The following is a 17,433-nucleotide window of genomic DNA, read 5'->3' on the forward strand; positions in this document are numbered from 1 at the left end:
ATCTTCAACTTACCTTGTTCCTCTTATTATGCGGTGGATCGGCACCATTCAGCCTCAAGCACGCTGCTTTGAAATGTGTCTCTTAAGATCCATTTAATGACATTGTCAAAGCATCATCATTATAATTCAGGCATAACTGTCAAGGTTATTTGTTACGGGATAAATGCTGACGACTGGCTGCGGGGAGCAAAGTGTGCTGGACAGAGCTGCATATGCACCTCGTGAAAAGATGCTCAGACAACGGATTCTCTGTGCAGAAGAGTGCACTTATAAGTGACTCTCGCACAAGGATCGTATTGTAGCCCGTGTTTAATGTTAGTAGCCACGGAACATTTTTCAATAGAGCTTTTAGTGTCACTGTCATAGTTTTATTTATTTGTTCAATGTCCATCACAATTATTGCAGCCTATACCTGACGACAGGCAAACAGGTTGGTTTGGGATTTTGATGCGTCCCTTTAGAACCAATCACTGTTACCTGCTTTTTTTTACACAGTCACACACAGTAGTAAACGAGAGAGGACGTCCACCTTTTTTCCTTTCTTCTTTCCTTTTCTTTTCTTTTTTTGTCTCTAAATGATCATAAACAGCTATTCGCGCTTCATCATAATCATCAAACCATCATCATCCTTCCCTCCAGCCTCCGGTGTTTTCGGTTAAGCGTCTGCAGCCCGCAGCATCCTCGCTGAGCATCATCTCGGGGCGGGCGGCCCACAGTGAACGGCGTTGAGTGACGGGTCCGCGAGCCAATCACGTTGCCTCTCGGTGTGACGTAGAGCCGCCGTAGAGCGGTGGCGTCCAATGGCGAGGCTCGGCGGGTGGGAGGTGGGCGGGGCCTCGGAGGGGTATACTTCACCTCCCCTCCTATGGGTTTACAAAGAGTTAGTGCACGATATTGTGCTCTGGGAGTGAGAGTGCGGGGATAAACGGCACATGCACTCTGCGCATCGGTGTAACACTCAACAGCCTTTTTCATGTAGGTTGGCATCTTCAGGTGGGATTGACTCTGAGATCGCTTTTTTTTGCAATAAATACCTTCATAATTTTTTTTTTTTTTAAACCTTGTGTCTACGTTTGGTGATTATTGATGGAGCCCCGTGAACTTGAAACATGACGGGACGCGAGTGTTTTTTCTTGCGCACCGCTCGTCTGTTCCCTCACCTTCACAGGTAGATTTGGAGAAGGAAAATTATAGACAGATAAATCGATTTCTTTCGCCTTTTTGCTGCCTCTTTCATCGGGATCTGTATACTGGAGATGATAAGCAGTGATTTTGGGACTGGCTCTAACGGGAGAAACCACGAGGCTGACCGCAGTCACCGCAGGTGACTCCAGTCCCCGTCCATCCTCAACTTAAACGGGGGGAAGGAACTGCGACACAGGCAATGCAGCTTCTAATTCATCCCAATTTGTGTCATCAGAAGCCTCAGTCCCAAACCTTTTTTCCTCTTTGATTATTATTCCCACGGGCCAATTATTATATATTTATTTTTTCCTCTTTCCTGGACCCAGACGCAGATCTGACAGAGAAGGACCTTTTTTCTGTCTTTTTTTTTTTTACCAGAATAAAGTCGCATATGTGCCACACTGGGTGAAGAAGACTATGAGATGACACCTTCCAGTTTTCCCCCCTTCGCTGCAACGGATTTGGGTATGTAGGATATAAGAATAGGTCTCAGTTTGCCCACTGAATTCAACATCTGACTGAGCTTACTTTGTAGGCTTCATTCATGTGCATGCATTCATTTAGGAGCCCACACACACAGCTTAAGCTCTTTAATTCTGACAATTTAAATGTGAAATTAATAAGAATGCGTAATGTCTTGGGAAGTTTTGTGACCTCAAGAGTTGAACATTGTTAGATTTATTGATGGAAAAACTGCTGCAATTTACTGTAAATCTTTTTTTTTAATCTTTTCAGATATTTGTAGGTAGATTAATTATGACATTCTCTAAAATGATCAAAGTGGATATAAGTGGTTATAACTGTTGCCTGCCAGAAAGGGCTTGATTGTTCATTATGTGTAATTACTCTGGATGCTCAAGTTACTTTACTGAAGAAAAACTCTGTCATGTATTCATAGGTGTGTTCATGGAAGATTCCTGCCATCACATACAAGGAGTCACTGCTTTTTACAACGTTGCATAGAAAGAAACCATTGAATTGTGAAGGCTGGAAACGCTGTCATGGATCTAAAAGACTATTACCTGTTGGGCACCATACTCACTTGTATATGGTTAGATCCCTCCATAGCACAAGAACTAATCTACCCTATCAGGGAGGAGTTGCAAGAAAATGTTCTCATTGGGAATATACCAAAGGACCTAAACATTTCCCATACAAATGCTGCCACTGGAGCAAGTGCTAATCTTGTCTACCGGCTCGTCTCTAAAGCAGGAGATAACCCACTGGTCCGTGTTCTGAGCAGCACTGGAGAGATATTCACAACATCAAATCGCATAGACAGAGAGAAGTTGTGCCCCGGACCCTCATTTGATGACAGCGAGTGCTCCTTTGAAATTGAAGTGGTCATCCTGCCTAATGATTATTTCAGGCTAATTAAGATCAAGATAATTGTCAAAGACACAAATGATAATGCCCCCATGTTCCCATCCCCCGTGATCAACATCTCCATCCCAGAGAACACCCTCATTAACAGCCGCTTCGCTATTCCTTCTGCTACTGACCCAGACACTGGCCCCAACAGTGTGCACAAATATGAGCTGATCAACGGGCAAAGTGCATTCGGCTTAGACATAGTAGAAACGCCTGAAGGGGAGAAGTGGCCCCAGCTCATTGTGCAGCAAAATCTGGACAGAGAGCAGAAGGATACATATGTGATGAAGATTAAAGTAGAGGATGGTGGGAGCCCACAGAAATCCAGCACTGCCATTCTTCAGGTTACTGTGACAGATGTCAATGATAATAAGCCTGTGTTTAAAGAGAGCCAGATTGAGGTGCACATACCAGAGAACTCCCCTATTGGCACTTCTGTAGTGCAGCTCCAGGCCACTGATGCAGACATAGGAGCAAATGCAGAGATACATTATGTATTTGGGACACAGGTCTCTCCTGCTACAAAAAGACTATTTGCATTAAATACAACATCTGGGCTTATTACAGTGCAGAGACCTCTGGACAGGGAAGAAACTGCTATTCATAAGCTCTCTGTATTAGCCAGTGATGGGAGCTCAAGTCCAGCCAGAGCTACTGTAACCATAAATGTAACAGATGTAAATGACAATCCACCGAATATAGACCTGAGATACATAATCAGTCCCATTAATGGCACTGTTTTCCTCTCAGAAAAGGACCCCATCAATACCAAGATAGCCCTCATCACAGTATCAGACAAAGACACTGACATCAACGGCAAGGTCATTTGTTTCATAGAGAAGGATGTGCCCTTCCATCTCAAAGCTGTCTATGACAACCAGTATCTGTTAGAGACATCTGCACTGCTTGACTATGAAGGGACGAAGGAATACAACTTTAAAATTGTGGCTTCGGACTCTGGAAAGCCAAGCTTGAATCAGACTGCCTTGGTACGAGTTAGACTGGAGGATGAGAACGACAACCCGCCTATTTTTACTCAGCCAGTCATTGAGCTGGCCGTCATGGAAAACAACAAACGCGACCTTTTCCTCACCACTCTCAGCGCCACTGATGAGGACAGCGGGAAGAACGCAGAGATTGTGTATCAGCTGGGGCCGAATGCATCATTTTTTGATCTCGACCGTAAAACAGGGGTCCTGACTGCTTCAAGGGTTTTCGATAGGGAGGATCAGGATAGGTTCCTCTTCACTGTAACAGCAAGAGATAACGGGACACCCCCTTTGCAAACACAGGCAGCTGTTATTGTAACTGTGCTGGATGAAAATGATAACAATCCTAAGTTCACACACAACCACTTTCAGTTCTTTGTGTCTGAAAATCTTCCTAAATACAGCACTGTTGGGGTAATAACTGTGACAGATTCTGATGCTGGAGAAAATGCTGCTGTGTCTCTCTCTATACTGAATGACAATGAGAACTTTATATTGGATCCGTACTCTGGGGTGATAAAATCTAATGTGTCATTTGACAGGGAGCAACAGAGCTCCTACACTTTTGATGTTAGGGCTGTGGACAGCGGCAGACCTCCTTGCTCTTCAGCCGCCAAGGTGACCATTAACGTCATCGATGTGAACGACAACACCCCTATCGTCATTTATCCCCCCTCCAACACATCTTTCAAGCTTGTCCCTCTCTCATCTATCCCGGGATCTGTGGTAGCGGAGGTTTTTGCTGTTGATGGGGATACAGGGATGAATGCAGAACTGAAGTACACTATCGTGAGCGGGAACAACAAGGGTCTGTTCAGAATTGACCCAGTCACAGGAAATATTACACTGGAGGAAAAACCTGCAGTAACTGACATAGGCTTACACAGATTAGTGGTCAATATCAGTGACCTGGGATACCCCAAATCCCTCCATACCCTGGTGCTAGTGTTTCTGTATGTCAATGACACTGTGGGCAACTCAACACTCATTTATGATCTCATCCGACGCACCATGGAGACTCCAATCGACCGAAACATTGGGGAAAGCAGTGAAACTTATCAGAGTGGTGACTATTTAACTATCATGATAGCCTTTGTTACTGGGGCCTTAGTGGTGATCATCGTCATCTTTGTGACTGTGCTGCTGCGCTGTCGCCACGCTTCCAGGTTTAAAGCTGCACAGAGAAAAAAACAGGGGGCTGAGTGGATGTCACCAAACACGGAAAGCAAGCAGAACAAGAAGAAAAAACGTAAGAAAAGGAAGTCCCCCAAAAGCTCTTTGCTCAATTTTGTGACCATAGAGGGGAACAAACCCGACGATCCCGCTCACGAGCCAATCAACGGAACCATCAGCCTCCCTACAGAGCTGGAGGAGCAAGGGATTGGACGCTTTGATTGGAATGCCACACCGACCACGACCTTCAAACCTAGTAGCCCAGATCTGGCTCGGCACTACAAGTCCGCTTCGCCACAATCGGCTTTCCACCTCAAGGCCGACACGCCGGTGTCAGTGAAGAAGCATCATGTGATTCAGGAACTCCCCTTGGATAACACATTTGTTGGGGGCTGTGACACCCTTTCCAAGAGATCCTCCACAAGCTCCGACCACTTCAGTGCCTCAGAGTGCAGTTCCCAAGGAGGGTTCAAGACGAAGGGGCCCATGCACACCAGACAGCAGGTAAAGGAGCACTTTTACTGGTCTATAAGTACTGCCTATAACTGCCCTGTTCCACAGTGCTAAAGTGCCACTCTAGATTAGGCGCTCACTATAAGGTACTCTGAAGCAACAGAAAAAAAGTACTGGAGACAAACTGCTTCGGCAAGTTCCACTGTTTCTCAACTTAATCACAAAAGAAAGAGAGAGAAAGTAACTCGAACATTAATGGAGTTGATGACGGACTCAACAATCACAAGCTTAAATTTGGGGGTAATAATCACAAACAATTTTTCTGTCATTAATATATATTTAAGTCATATTTAACAAAATGCAAATGAGTGAGTGCTTGCCTTGCCTTATTTTTTCTCTTCAGCACCCAGGTTAGATCACTGGTAAAATGTACCTACGTAACATTAAATGTGACTCAGTGTTCTCTGTGAAAGAAACATTTTTTTCTTGCCTATCTACTCAGATTACTCTCCTTATCACAGCAAAATGTGACATACACTTTACAAAAAAGAAAAAAAAAACAATCAGACTCTTCACTTCTCTTCTCATAAAAATCTAATTGTGTTTATGTTTTCTTTTTTGTTGTTGTTGTTTTTTTTATTTCTTTTGATGTGTATTGTAATATCACTGAACATCATCACCTGCTGCAATAACAATGGTCAATAATTAGTCTGCGCCAGTGGTACTGTCAATGTCACTGTGGGCTTAGCCTCATCATCTAAGCTTGAATTAAATACCTCCTCTCAAATCACACCAGTGAACTGAGTGAAGCTCGTCTGGAACTTGATACACATCCAATTCTAAAAGGATTAGCCAATAATGAGCCTCAAATTTCAACGTAATCCATGCTGCTTTTTATCAAAGCCTTATTAATTTTTCTGCTAATAAAGCACAGCTACACAACACACAGTTCTAATCTAATGGAACACACGTGGACAAATAGAGGGAGCAGCAGATTCAGAGAGCGTGGGGGGGCGAGGAAGGCAGCTCAGGAGGCCATTATCTGCGGGTCAGGCTCGACGGGTGGTGGTACTGAACCTTTAGGTGGCAGTGTTGGGCTGCATGGCACAGCCTGGCACTTTGCCAATCTGCAGTGGAATGCAAGGGAGGAGAAGAAAGGAGTGAAACTATGTTAGTGTTCTTAGTGAAATACTCTAGCCTAATGATGCAGAGGCTGCATCAGGAAGATTGATAATGGCAGTTGGAGATCTGAGCGATAAGATCTATCCGGAGGAGAGAGTGGAATTACAGGGGTGACACTCTGCAACTCCTGTCGATGCATACCTCCGGGTCACAGCATCTGGGGTTGCATTTAATGTGTTTCTGTGTGAGAAGCAGCAGTCAAAAGAGGCATTCAGTGTGGCACCATCCGCCAAACGCTGTTAGCGCGAGTGTGTGGCTGGTGATGTGAGAGAGAGACGAGGACAGGCGATGAAATGGGTGATGGTGCCTCTGACGGGTTGAGGTGGTCGCGTGGCAGGGAGGGAGGGAGGCCAGTGCTGTTCCAGCCCTTGAGGGGGACACATGAGATATGACACTATACTGTAAGCACAACTTCATTGATTTGCTCAGTCATCCCACAATTCCACACCAGATTTATTGGAATCAATAATTCTGACAAACGATTCAAAGAAGCACACAAACAGAGTCAATGTGTTCGCTATAGTTCTCTTTAGTGCCAATTGACAATATACATTTATGCTTGTGCAGCTATGTGTAGTTTGATTCATATATTTCAAGATGCTTGTGTGAAGCATAAAAGCGATCCCGACTGAAGGTGTGAGTTGAAACTTATCCCTCACTGTGCCTCAGCATACTGTAACTCAAATGCAGCTGGTTGCCACTTTATTCATCATCTTTACACAATTACACTATGTTTTACTGCTTGATCTTGAATCTCATCCTATATGCATTTTAATCCTGTAATTATGTAAAAAAAATCTAAACCAAAATATTTCTTAATTTCTTAATGATGCAATACCCTTAGCTCAAGATGAAACCAACAACAATACGAAATGCAAATACTTAGATGTCTTCTCGTAAGCGTATACTCAAATATATGTCTAGCAATATAGTTTTACTGTGTCCACAGTGATACATTATCTAAGTCCATGTCTTTATTATTGGATTAAAAGATCATTTTGCTTTACCTTTCCATTATCAGCCAGTGTCTGTCTTTGGAGATGAATGATGAAGACTGAAGGCATTCAGTATCTGATTGGTTTTCAGTCATAATTACTTCAAAAGCATCTTACAGATAAAAGTACCAGCCCAGATTCGATGTCAAGTGGTCATTGATCATTGTAAAATGATAAGCTAGAACCAACTGCAACGACATGACAAGCAGGGTATGTTGTCAATGTCATTGTTCCATCCATATTTTGATTGTTTCACACAAAGCCAACCATTTGTATTGACAAGTGCATGTCATTTACATTTCATGAGCATTGATAAGTAGATGCCCGTCCTCTAAGGTGCATTCACTTTTGGATTTTTTTCTTTAGAGTGAATACAAAATAAGGAGGGGATTAACATGGTTCTTTTTTATTTCTTAAAAAATGCAAATGCAAAAAGAAAGAAAGAAAGAAAGAAAGAAAGAAAAACAATTACTTTTGAGATAAATTTTATGCAGACAGTTTATCCAGGAGGTAATATCATCGAATTACCATATAATATTCCCTGAAAAGTGGAAAAAAGATAAGAACTGCATTATTAAACAATTTCAGAGATAATACATATATATATATGATTTCAATTTAGTACTAGTTATTTTAAGTTGTAAAATGTGTGTCTGTGATATAGTGAAATAAAAACTAATAGGGTGCTGATTTACTGTATTTCTCTATATAAACCACTGCAAAAGGTGGGTGATAGGATGACGAACCTAGGCATGCACTTTTCAGCCTCATGTGTGGAAGACCAAATCATGCATTTTCCCCCGGAAGTTAAAATGAAATAAGCAATTAAGTGAAATGGGTTGTTCAAGAGTAAGAGATGTGAAGTTGGAGGAAATAGCTTTCAAAATTGACCTTTTCTCTAAGAATTGAAAAGCTATTTTCTTCCAGTTTTCAGGAGTCACTTCTATATGCAACATCAGCACCAATCAATAACAACGGAAACTGATTGATTGAAAAGAAAGAAAGAAAGAAAGCACAGAGGAAGACTTTGAGAGCAACAGCAAAGCATGACCTTCAGTTGTGTCTTTTCAGGGGTTTAGGACATGTATGGAATAGTAATAGCAGAGAGCTACACCGGTGCCAACCCAGACAAAAGCCTTGTGGTATCAGCTCTATACGGACCCCTGATAGCAATAGAAGCCCCCCCCCCCAACCCCCCATTCCCCCTCACACACACTGTTTTCCTCCTCACTTAATATTTACCCTCTAGGGACTCACATTATTGTAGACAACAATGAAGGAAAAAAACCCAACCTGAAACGCTGTCCTAGTTTCACAAGGCAACACAAACATCGAAGAAACCAAGTGTAATCATCAGCATCAGTCTTACTTTCTCCCTGTCAGTAGGCTTAGACATAGATGTGGTTCGCTGTCATCACATTAGCCCAGTGGCGATGCGTTAACTATGTGCTGCACATCAGATCCCAGGGCCCGTGTTATCGTTGTGTTAACATGGAACTTAGGGGTGCAGGGTTTAGAAGTAATCACAGTTAAAATGTATGAAACATTGTGGATAATCCATGTTTCTCACTTTTCACCATAAATTGTAAATTAATGTCATGGTGAAATTGTAAAAAATGGCCTTTGATAGATCTGTGCACAGGAACCATCCTCTTTTTTTTTTTTTGTTTACATGTTTAGTCAGATAAACATTAGGCCTGAACACCTCATGTGTAAAAAGTCTTAATGCACAGAGGGATAATGGATATCTTTTTTTTCAATTCTCTCTCGCTCTCTTTTTTTTTTGTCTTTGGCATTGGAGCAAATCTGCAGAGAGTGTTTACCTACGGTTAAGTTGATTGAAGCTGCTCTTATGTGCTCTTCTACACCACATATCATGCCTTAGCTCTGGGGACAGACAGTATAGTGTGTCCCTTTGTACAGTTAAGTATAGTATTACGCACTCCTAATTATAGAGTTTATGTCATCTAATATTTTCCATTTCTTTCTTTCTTTCTTTCTTTCTGGATGCTATTCATGTGTCATAGTCATTCTTGTTGTGACCACTCCAGTAAAAACAGACTTTTGTTACAGTATCAGTGAAAAACACCGAGCAGCCTATGAAATAATCAGCTAGATGGAGTGTTTAGTTTTAGTGTGAGGTGTGATAAAGACCTGTGAGGAAAAAAATTAATAAATAAAGTGGATGTATACCCTTGTCTTGTCAATACATTTAATGAATGGACATTCTGTGCAAACAAGAGTTTATACAGACCATTGTAATTATGAGGCCTTGGGGGAGTCGTCCTTCTTGTGCAGGTTCATTTGCCACATTAATAAGGGGATTAGTAGTACGTACGGGGGCTGATGGCAGCAGAAGTTTGAGAAGATTAATGAACTATGACAATGTTGCACCTGAGGGGTAAAGTCGGTTGCAATATCTTCTGGGTTGTGCTGACACAGAGTTTGGCGGCATGAGAGGGGATGATGGAGAGAGGCCAGTGATTGTTGCCGACCGTGATCATACATCGCTCTCCACAGCTCCTGTCATTTAATCAGGATGCTGTTTCTGATCCCTTATAATGTACTGCAGCCTCCTTAGTACTTTTGACTTGTGATATCCTTGTGAATATACGTTTGTCTTGAACATAACAAGGCCCACTTGTCACATTTCTTGGTGTGAATATGAAAGAATTACTACCTTGGTCAAATACATATAAAACTATTTATCTTACAAATCTGTAATCTGTATTTGCTCTGTTGCCAACAGCAGATCGGCACCTGAGAAAACTACAGGTGGATGCAAGAAGAATAAGAGGACTGTTGCATCCTCTTCTTGAGTAATACATGTCACACTCTTAAAACAAATGTATCTATCCATAGATACTGTAGTAAGCCAATAAGTCTGTGAGTGAAGTTTCTATCAAAGCTTTGAATTATCAGTGGGGGATTTACAAGGATCTTTACCACAGAGAACACTATAGTCCTTAAAAGAAATGTACTCTATATTTAGGTGGGCAAAAGAAATGAAATGGATGGCGGGCAAAACTGAGGTAGTGGATGTTGGTAGTTCTATCAGAGTAGACTATTGCCCCAAGGGAGATCCTGTTTTGGCCTGCAAAAAACAACAAAATAAATCAAAGCTCCCTGCTGGTACGCTGGCTGAACAGAGCAGTTCATTTATATGTTTTGTTTTCTCTCTTGAGAAAAATGAAGTGATTCTGATCATATTTTAAATTTATTTATTAATTTACTTATTTGTAATACTTTTGCTTCTTCTTCTTCTTTTTGTTTTTCTTTTATTGAAATTGCTTAGGGCATAATAGCTGAGCACCCAAAGCACAGATAATGGCAAATTACCAGGAACTGCATTTTATTTTTGTATTAACATTTTTGATTTTTATTTCTGTTTTTTGAACTTTTTCATAATACATCTCAACAAATATTCTACATTTCATTGTTCTGAGAAAAATCACAGTTTTCATGATAATGAATATTGTCTCATGTCAACGTCTTAAGTGTGTATGCGCATATTTGATCTATTTTTTTCTTCTCTATTTATTTATTTTTGTTTATCCATCAATTTTGGCTGGCAACCCATTTATCCAAAATTTATCATCCATTTTTTTGCAAAATCTTAAAGCAAATTGATTAATGATCCGTCTTCAGGGGGTTTGCTTTGTGCCATTAATGCACAAAAGTCACTGCGGCTTTTGTGGGACTGTCATTACTTAATTCATCCCCATGCTTTCACTAATCCACAAAACACATTTCCCATTTTTCTAAGGCAATCAATCAAGCTGACATACTAGCTTAATATTTTTTCTAACACTGCATGATGAGAAAAATAAAAGCTGCTGCTAAAAACACTTGTATTGTAATATCTCAACGTCTTTTGAGTTCTCTCAAAATATCCCTAAAAATAAGAGTAGAGGGTGGAAGAAAATGTTTCTTGTTGTCTTTCTTGTCTAAAAAAAAAGTTCTATATAAAAAAGATGAAGTTATGATGCTACTTCATTGTTTGAATGCCCCCACCCCCACCCCCACCCCAACAACCCATTTCTCCTTCACACTCCTCACTTGGCCCGTGCAGCCACTCCCCCATCCTAACCTTTCACCCACGTGTTATCGGGGTCAATGCCGTTACATGCAACGTTACACCACGGAGGTTGCTTTTACCTCTCTGTTGTGATCATTAGTGACAGATGACGGTGTTTTTTCTTCGGCACGCAGCCCCAACTTCCCTCCTGTTTTCGTCGTCTCTCTGTTTGTCATTAGAGGGAAAAGGGTGCAGAGTAAAGATCGGCAAAGCAGGGCTGTATGTTCTGACATGACAATCCCAGAGGGAGACCTTGTCATTGGGTTGTTGTGTCAAGCAACACATAGTCCGCAGCTCTGTCACTAACGTGTGCCTGTGTCTAGACTAATAGTTGCGATAATGGCATTGCCAGCCAAACCCCCCCCTCGAAGCAAAAAGCCACACTTGACTTGAAATGTGACTGCCATTGACTGCTTTGCCACTGGGCCCCGTAGCTCACACAGACTCTGTAACCCTCATCAATGTAAATCTTTCTTGTATATATGAGATGCTTCATGTAAATTGAACTCCTGGTAATCTTGCCTAATGTGGTGTGTTAAAGACTAATGGACTTGTTTTATTTTTCTTTTGTATTATTTATTTGCGCTGCTTTCTCCTTTTCCTTTTTTTCCCTCCTCATTGCTGGGTATACATAAATTACATCTGAAATAAACTCTTGCAGCTCTTCAGTTCACTGCAACCCCCATTCTGTTTATAAAAGCTTTATCTGAACAGTGCTATCCTACCTTTATAATTTCATAATAAATGTTTCAAAGCGATCATTTCTTTCTTGTTTTGAATTCGTCCGTTTGTTCTTTGCTCTCTTTGGTGATAAGAACTTCACTTATATAAAGTGGGATATGTTCCACCCAGGCTACCATGTGTGCACCGGTCCTAATCAGCATTTGCCCACAAACAAGCTTCAGCTGATTATATTGCTCACTTGTACATTTTGAGAGGCAAACAGATGTCGTAGTTTGACTGATCTTTCATTTTAAAAGCAGGATAAGACAGAGATACACCAGCAACATAATCATTTACTCACAATTAAACTTTCAGTCGAATATAATTCGAACAGCTCATTTTGTTTGCATACATTGTCTGAATGCTCTGCAAGCCCTTAATGGATCACTTGAATGTTGAGCGTAACTGACCTAAATTCATGAACGTCAATGGAATCAAGTTGGCAGCTTCCTGCAGTGTGTAATGCTGAGGGTGTGTTCATTTTTCCTGCTTGCTTAGCAATAATAGACTGGTTTAGATGTCCACACATGATGTTTTCTCCTGCCAATAATAGTGATTGGTAGATCATTTTACAGCATTACTATGAAATATGATGAAAAAACGTATTAAAAGTAAAAAAGTTTAAGCAAAACCCTAAATCCTATTAAAATGTTAGTCATCCTGGTCAGACATATTTATGATTCTTCTCTGAGGTTACAGTTTTTTAAAGAGCCTATATTATGTATTTTTCTCCCTTCTTTGCTTAAACATGTTTTATAACTAATCTTTTCATGTAAAATGTTTGAGTGCCAAAAAGGAGTAACTCCCCCCCAATCCAAATGCTGCTCCTTTTTTGTGTTTGTTGTCCAAGCAGTTATTTTTTCACTCTATGACATCACTGTGAAACACTTTAACGTAATATCTGCTTAGTGCATAGTTTGGCACGCTTAAAACAAAGAATGAGCAGATGTCTTGCACCCCATCAAACATCCTCTATACTAACAAGATGACACATTGGAAGCTGTGCTAATGGTACACAAATGCTATAGACTTCCGCCTTCAAGTGGGCACAGGTGTTGCAAACACTGTGCCAATGAATAAAAGTAAATATGATGAGTCATAGATGATTTTATCGGTAGAGGTAAGTGGAGGGTAATGAATGAAAATGGAAATGCGCATGTATTTAGGTTATATGTGGTTCAAATTAGTTATTGTGTTTTTAAGAGGTACAGTATTTGCGTTGCCAGAATTTGTGAGAATGTTCTGTACAGCCTCAAATGAAATGATTATTTTCTAATTTGTTGTTCTGCTAATGACCAGAGGTCCAAATGATTGGAAGATGCTGTATGTGGCTGCTGAAGAATTCCCTCAGTATTTTTCTCAGACACACTGAGGCAAAAGAATCAATCAGAACCAGTGTTCAAATTTACTTCTCTCATGGGATTAAATGGGCTCAAGACCCAGACACCGGAAATCATGTGACACAGATCCGGTTTCTGAGCAGCCTCTGACTCCACTATTTGTGACCAGTCAGAGCAGACTGGCCTCTCGGAAGGGGGTCTTAAAGAGAGAGGAACCAGCACTGAGCGTTTCAGACAAGAAGTGAGTCGCCAGCGTACAGTATGAAAAAATACACTACATTTTATCATCTGAGTTTGTAAACTGTTAACTGTTGATACAAACAAAAACAAAAAAGAAAAAACAATTTTAAAAATGGCTAGAAAAAAGGGCTTTTTAATTGGGAAACTTCTCCCTGTCCTCCATCCTTTACATTCGAGTAGTGCCAAGTGGGTTTACAACCAGGAGTGACCAGAAGAATCGTTGCACAGTTGTTTAAATTACTTACAAAGTATTTCCACAACATGAGTTAAACTGTTTTTGAAATACGGTATGATATCCAGTACTGGAGTTGAGGGGGGATGAGGGGGGATGGCATCCCCCCTGAAATAAAAACAGTCAAAATCATCCCCCCCTGTAAAACCGCCATCCCCCCTTTCCATCCCTTATGTCATTTCATCAATGAATGTGGTTTTACTGCTATTTCAACATTTAGAGTCATCACCAGAAAAATATCACAAGAAAAATAACTTATTTGACAATGTTCACCTGTTTCAAGTAAATTTTCACATGAAATAAGTAGGAAAATCTGCCAGTGGGACAAGATTTATCTTCTTATTACAAGCAAAAAAATCTTGTTCCACTGGCAGATTTTTCTACTTATTTTAAGTGAAAATCTACTTGAAACAGGTGAAAATTGTTGTTTTTTCCAGTGATGAGTCTTGTTTTAAGTGTAATGAGATTTTTTTACTAAAATGAGACATTTTAACTAGAAAAAAGACAAATATTCTTGTTAAGATTTTGCGTTTTTGCAGTGATCCATTTTACTAATCCTGTGAAGGACAGAGTCGTATTGATAAGTTCAGAAAACTGTTTTTTATTGTTGTGTTTTGATGTATTTGATGTAAGCCCAGTGGATATTTAAAGCTTACAGAAGGCTGCATTTAACTGCTGCTATGTCATTCCTGCAGTATTTCTGCAGGTGTTTTGGTCACTGCTATTATTTGTAATATATTATATTATTTGTAATCAGCAATAAATTATATGTCCCCATATGATAAAATCCACCATCCCCCCTGATTGTTTTTTACAACTCGAGTACTGATGATATCTATATGTACGTATGCTCATCCAACATGCCTATCAGCTAGTGCCATTAAGTGTTTCATGAGCTTGTCTGAGTAATAAGCACAGTAGCTACATTGAATTAATATTACATTCTGAAGAAAATATAAACATTCGTAATAATATTTGAATGAATTCCATCTGGAACTGAACTGTGAATTAAACAAGCTGTGAACAGCGGGACTTCCCATATCCTCGTCATCTTCATTTTCATCATCTTCATCATCAACACCTACACCATTACGGCAAGAAGAAATACGCACAAAATGTATACTGTGGATATCTGAAACACCCAAAGACAGCTTGTGCTGGACTTTCTGTACTGACAGTTTCACTCGGTAATCTCCTGCTACCTTTCAGTTTAAACCGTATAAATATGTCACCTTTTAACTGGTTTTTGTAGGAGGAGGTGGTTTCAAAATGCCACACCAACACATTCTTGTTAAAGAGGCCTAACTCAGCTTAATCTGTCCACTCTGTTTGAAAGCCAGAAGCGAAGCTTAGTCTGCATTTGAGAGAGGGGGAAACGAGGGGGAGAGAGGGAAAGAAAAGGATAGATAAATAAATATATACAGGCTTTAAAGTTTGACCTCATCTTTCAAAAATCTGCATGCACATTCTGCCTTCAATTTGAGACCTGACCTGTGAGCTGAAGTATAATTATAGTGCTGGTCCTGTCTTATAAGAAAAGAGAATAAAATCACATCATGTGCTTTTACTGCTTCTCTTAACATTTTTCTGAAAGACGTGTCCCCTTTTCTCTCAGTCTTTACATATATTTAGCACAATGTACAGATCTTTGTTAACACTGTTCCATCACTGGATTAGGTGGGCCAGGTTGTAATTCTTTTTTTAAAATTTTTTTTATATTTTCATCCCTGGTCTTCCAATGAGTATATTTGCATGCTGACTGTTCCCAGTTATGACCTCTATACTCATAATATGGAAACACTGTGAAAAGAAAGTCTTCTTCTTCCTTTTCTCTATATCATTTCTTCAATTAATTTGCCAGAGGCACAAAGTCACATGGACGTTTTACCAACAAAAAAAAGCAATCAACAGACCGCACATAAAACAAAAGTCTTGTTTCACTCAAGGACTGAAACCAAAGGCAATAAATCTAAACAAAGCCTCAACATTCACTAAAATAACCACCTTTTTTTTTGTAGCAGATTTACAGTCCCTCGTGCTCACATTGCTGTGTTATACAAGTTTGGCATTATAAAACTGAGTGCACATGACAGAGCATACATCCACTTAAACAATTATCCCCACACGGATGATGTCACATGCCTTTTTAACCTTGTTTGGGTGGAAATCAGACTAATTCTTTTCCTGGTCCTGCACCAGCATTGTCCTCAAAGCAGCATTGTTTCATTATCTGTGGCTACTTTGCATTACTACATATGTACACAAATAAAGGTGGATGTTAAATGAGCTGTAGATTCTCCAAAATATTTTGGGACTTAATTACAGTGGTTGAAATAATATTCAGATTATTCTGAAAAAGTAGCAATAAAGCAACGTAAAAATACTCCATTTCACGTAGTACTCTTGAAAATGTTCCCAATCATTAAAAAAACAAACAAAAAAACCCACCACTGTCCATATAGTAGTACAGTTTTTATAAATAAAGCATGCATTGTAATCTGGATGAATCCAGGTTTGTAGCAAATTTAAAAAACAAACAAAAAAAAACATAATTTTCAGGTTATGTTATCAAAATCTCAATACCATTGCATTATGCTGAAAATAATATTTCCTATCTGAATGAGGCAAACACCATAGAGGTAGAAGCATAAAAAAAACAACTTATTTTCAGAGGCAAACACTTTGGAGCAAATAGAAAATGCATGATAGAGCAGATGGTTTTAAAACCATGTGAGATGTACATAGCAATGTACAGAAAATGCCAGAATAACTAGCTGGAGACAAGGAGACTCTCACAGTGCGCTAAATAGGATCTTCACTAAATTAGTCATCTGCCTGATGTCATTGCAACAAATTAAGTTCAAGATTAGTCATGCCCTTGTAAAGTAAGGGGTTTTGGTCCTTATTTCTTGGATTAACACACTCTGTCATGTTTTCCTTATGGATAATTCCACTAACATTTTCCCCTAATGTATAATGTTTAATTTACTGGTCACGCTACACATGTTTTACCTTTTGAGCGCAAATGAGAAAAGGTGAGTGTATTTCTCTGTGTTTTTATGTCTTTTTTCCCCTCTCACTCATTTTTGCCCTTAACAATCCACGAGGGTAGCAGTAAATTATACATAAATGTTGCTCTGTAATGCATAGGTCTTTACTGACAAACAGTGCAGCGGTCATGCCCCTGGTAGCCAGGGCAATTGCTTTCCTATTTCCCCTTATTTTCCAAAAACAGACTTACATATGCATCTGCATGCACAATACAGAATGAGCTAAAGATTAAAGAAATTAGCTTTTGACCGGATGGCTCTTCGGACAGTTCTTGGTCAGGCAGGATAGATTAGACCAGGGAAGAGAAACCAGCGCTGATGTGTCCTTAAGCAAGACTGTTGTTAGACTGTTACATTAATTCAAAGTTGTTTGAACGAGGAGCAAGTTTTTCTTAGAAAATACTTTGCACTTTGTGGATGTA

General features: G+C 40.0%; 1 protein-coding gene across 5 annotated transcripts in view; it reads left to right on the forward strand.

Moving 5' to 3' along the window:
* Nucleotides 1–895: 895 nt before the first annotated feature.
* Nucleotides 896–17,433, forward strand: part of LOC133460620 (protocadherin-9) — a 260,285-nt gene continuing 243,747 nt past the window's right edge. For 2 of the 5 annotated variants that reach the window (XM_061741303.1, XM_061741310.1), the window contains exons 1-2: nucleotides 896–1,650; nucleotides 2,084–5,222. In XM_061741303.1, coding sequence (XP_061597287.1) covers nucleotides 2,187–5,222 — 3,036 coding nt within the window. In that variant the 5' untranslated portion in view covers nucleotides 896–1,650; nucleotides 2,084–2,186. Of the gene's footprint in view, nucleotides 1,651–2,083; nucleotides 5,223–10,097; nucleotides 12,176–17,433 lie in introns of those variants that run through there. The other 3 variants (XM_061741294.1, XM_061741319.1, XM_061741327.1) reach the window with 3 other exon arrangements.

This window comes from Cololabis saira, chromosome 2 (assembly GCF_033807715.1).
Source record: "Cololabis saira isolate AMF1-May2022 chromosome 2, fColSai1.1, whole genome shotgun sequence".
Taxonomy (NCBI): domain Eukaryota; kingdom Metazoa; phylum Chordata; class Actinopteri; order Beloniformes; family Belonidae; genus Cololabis; species Cololabis saira.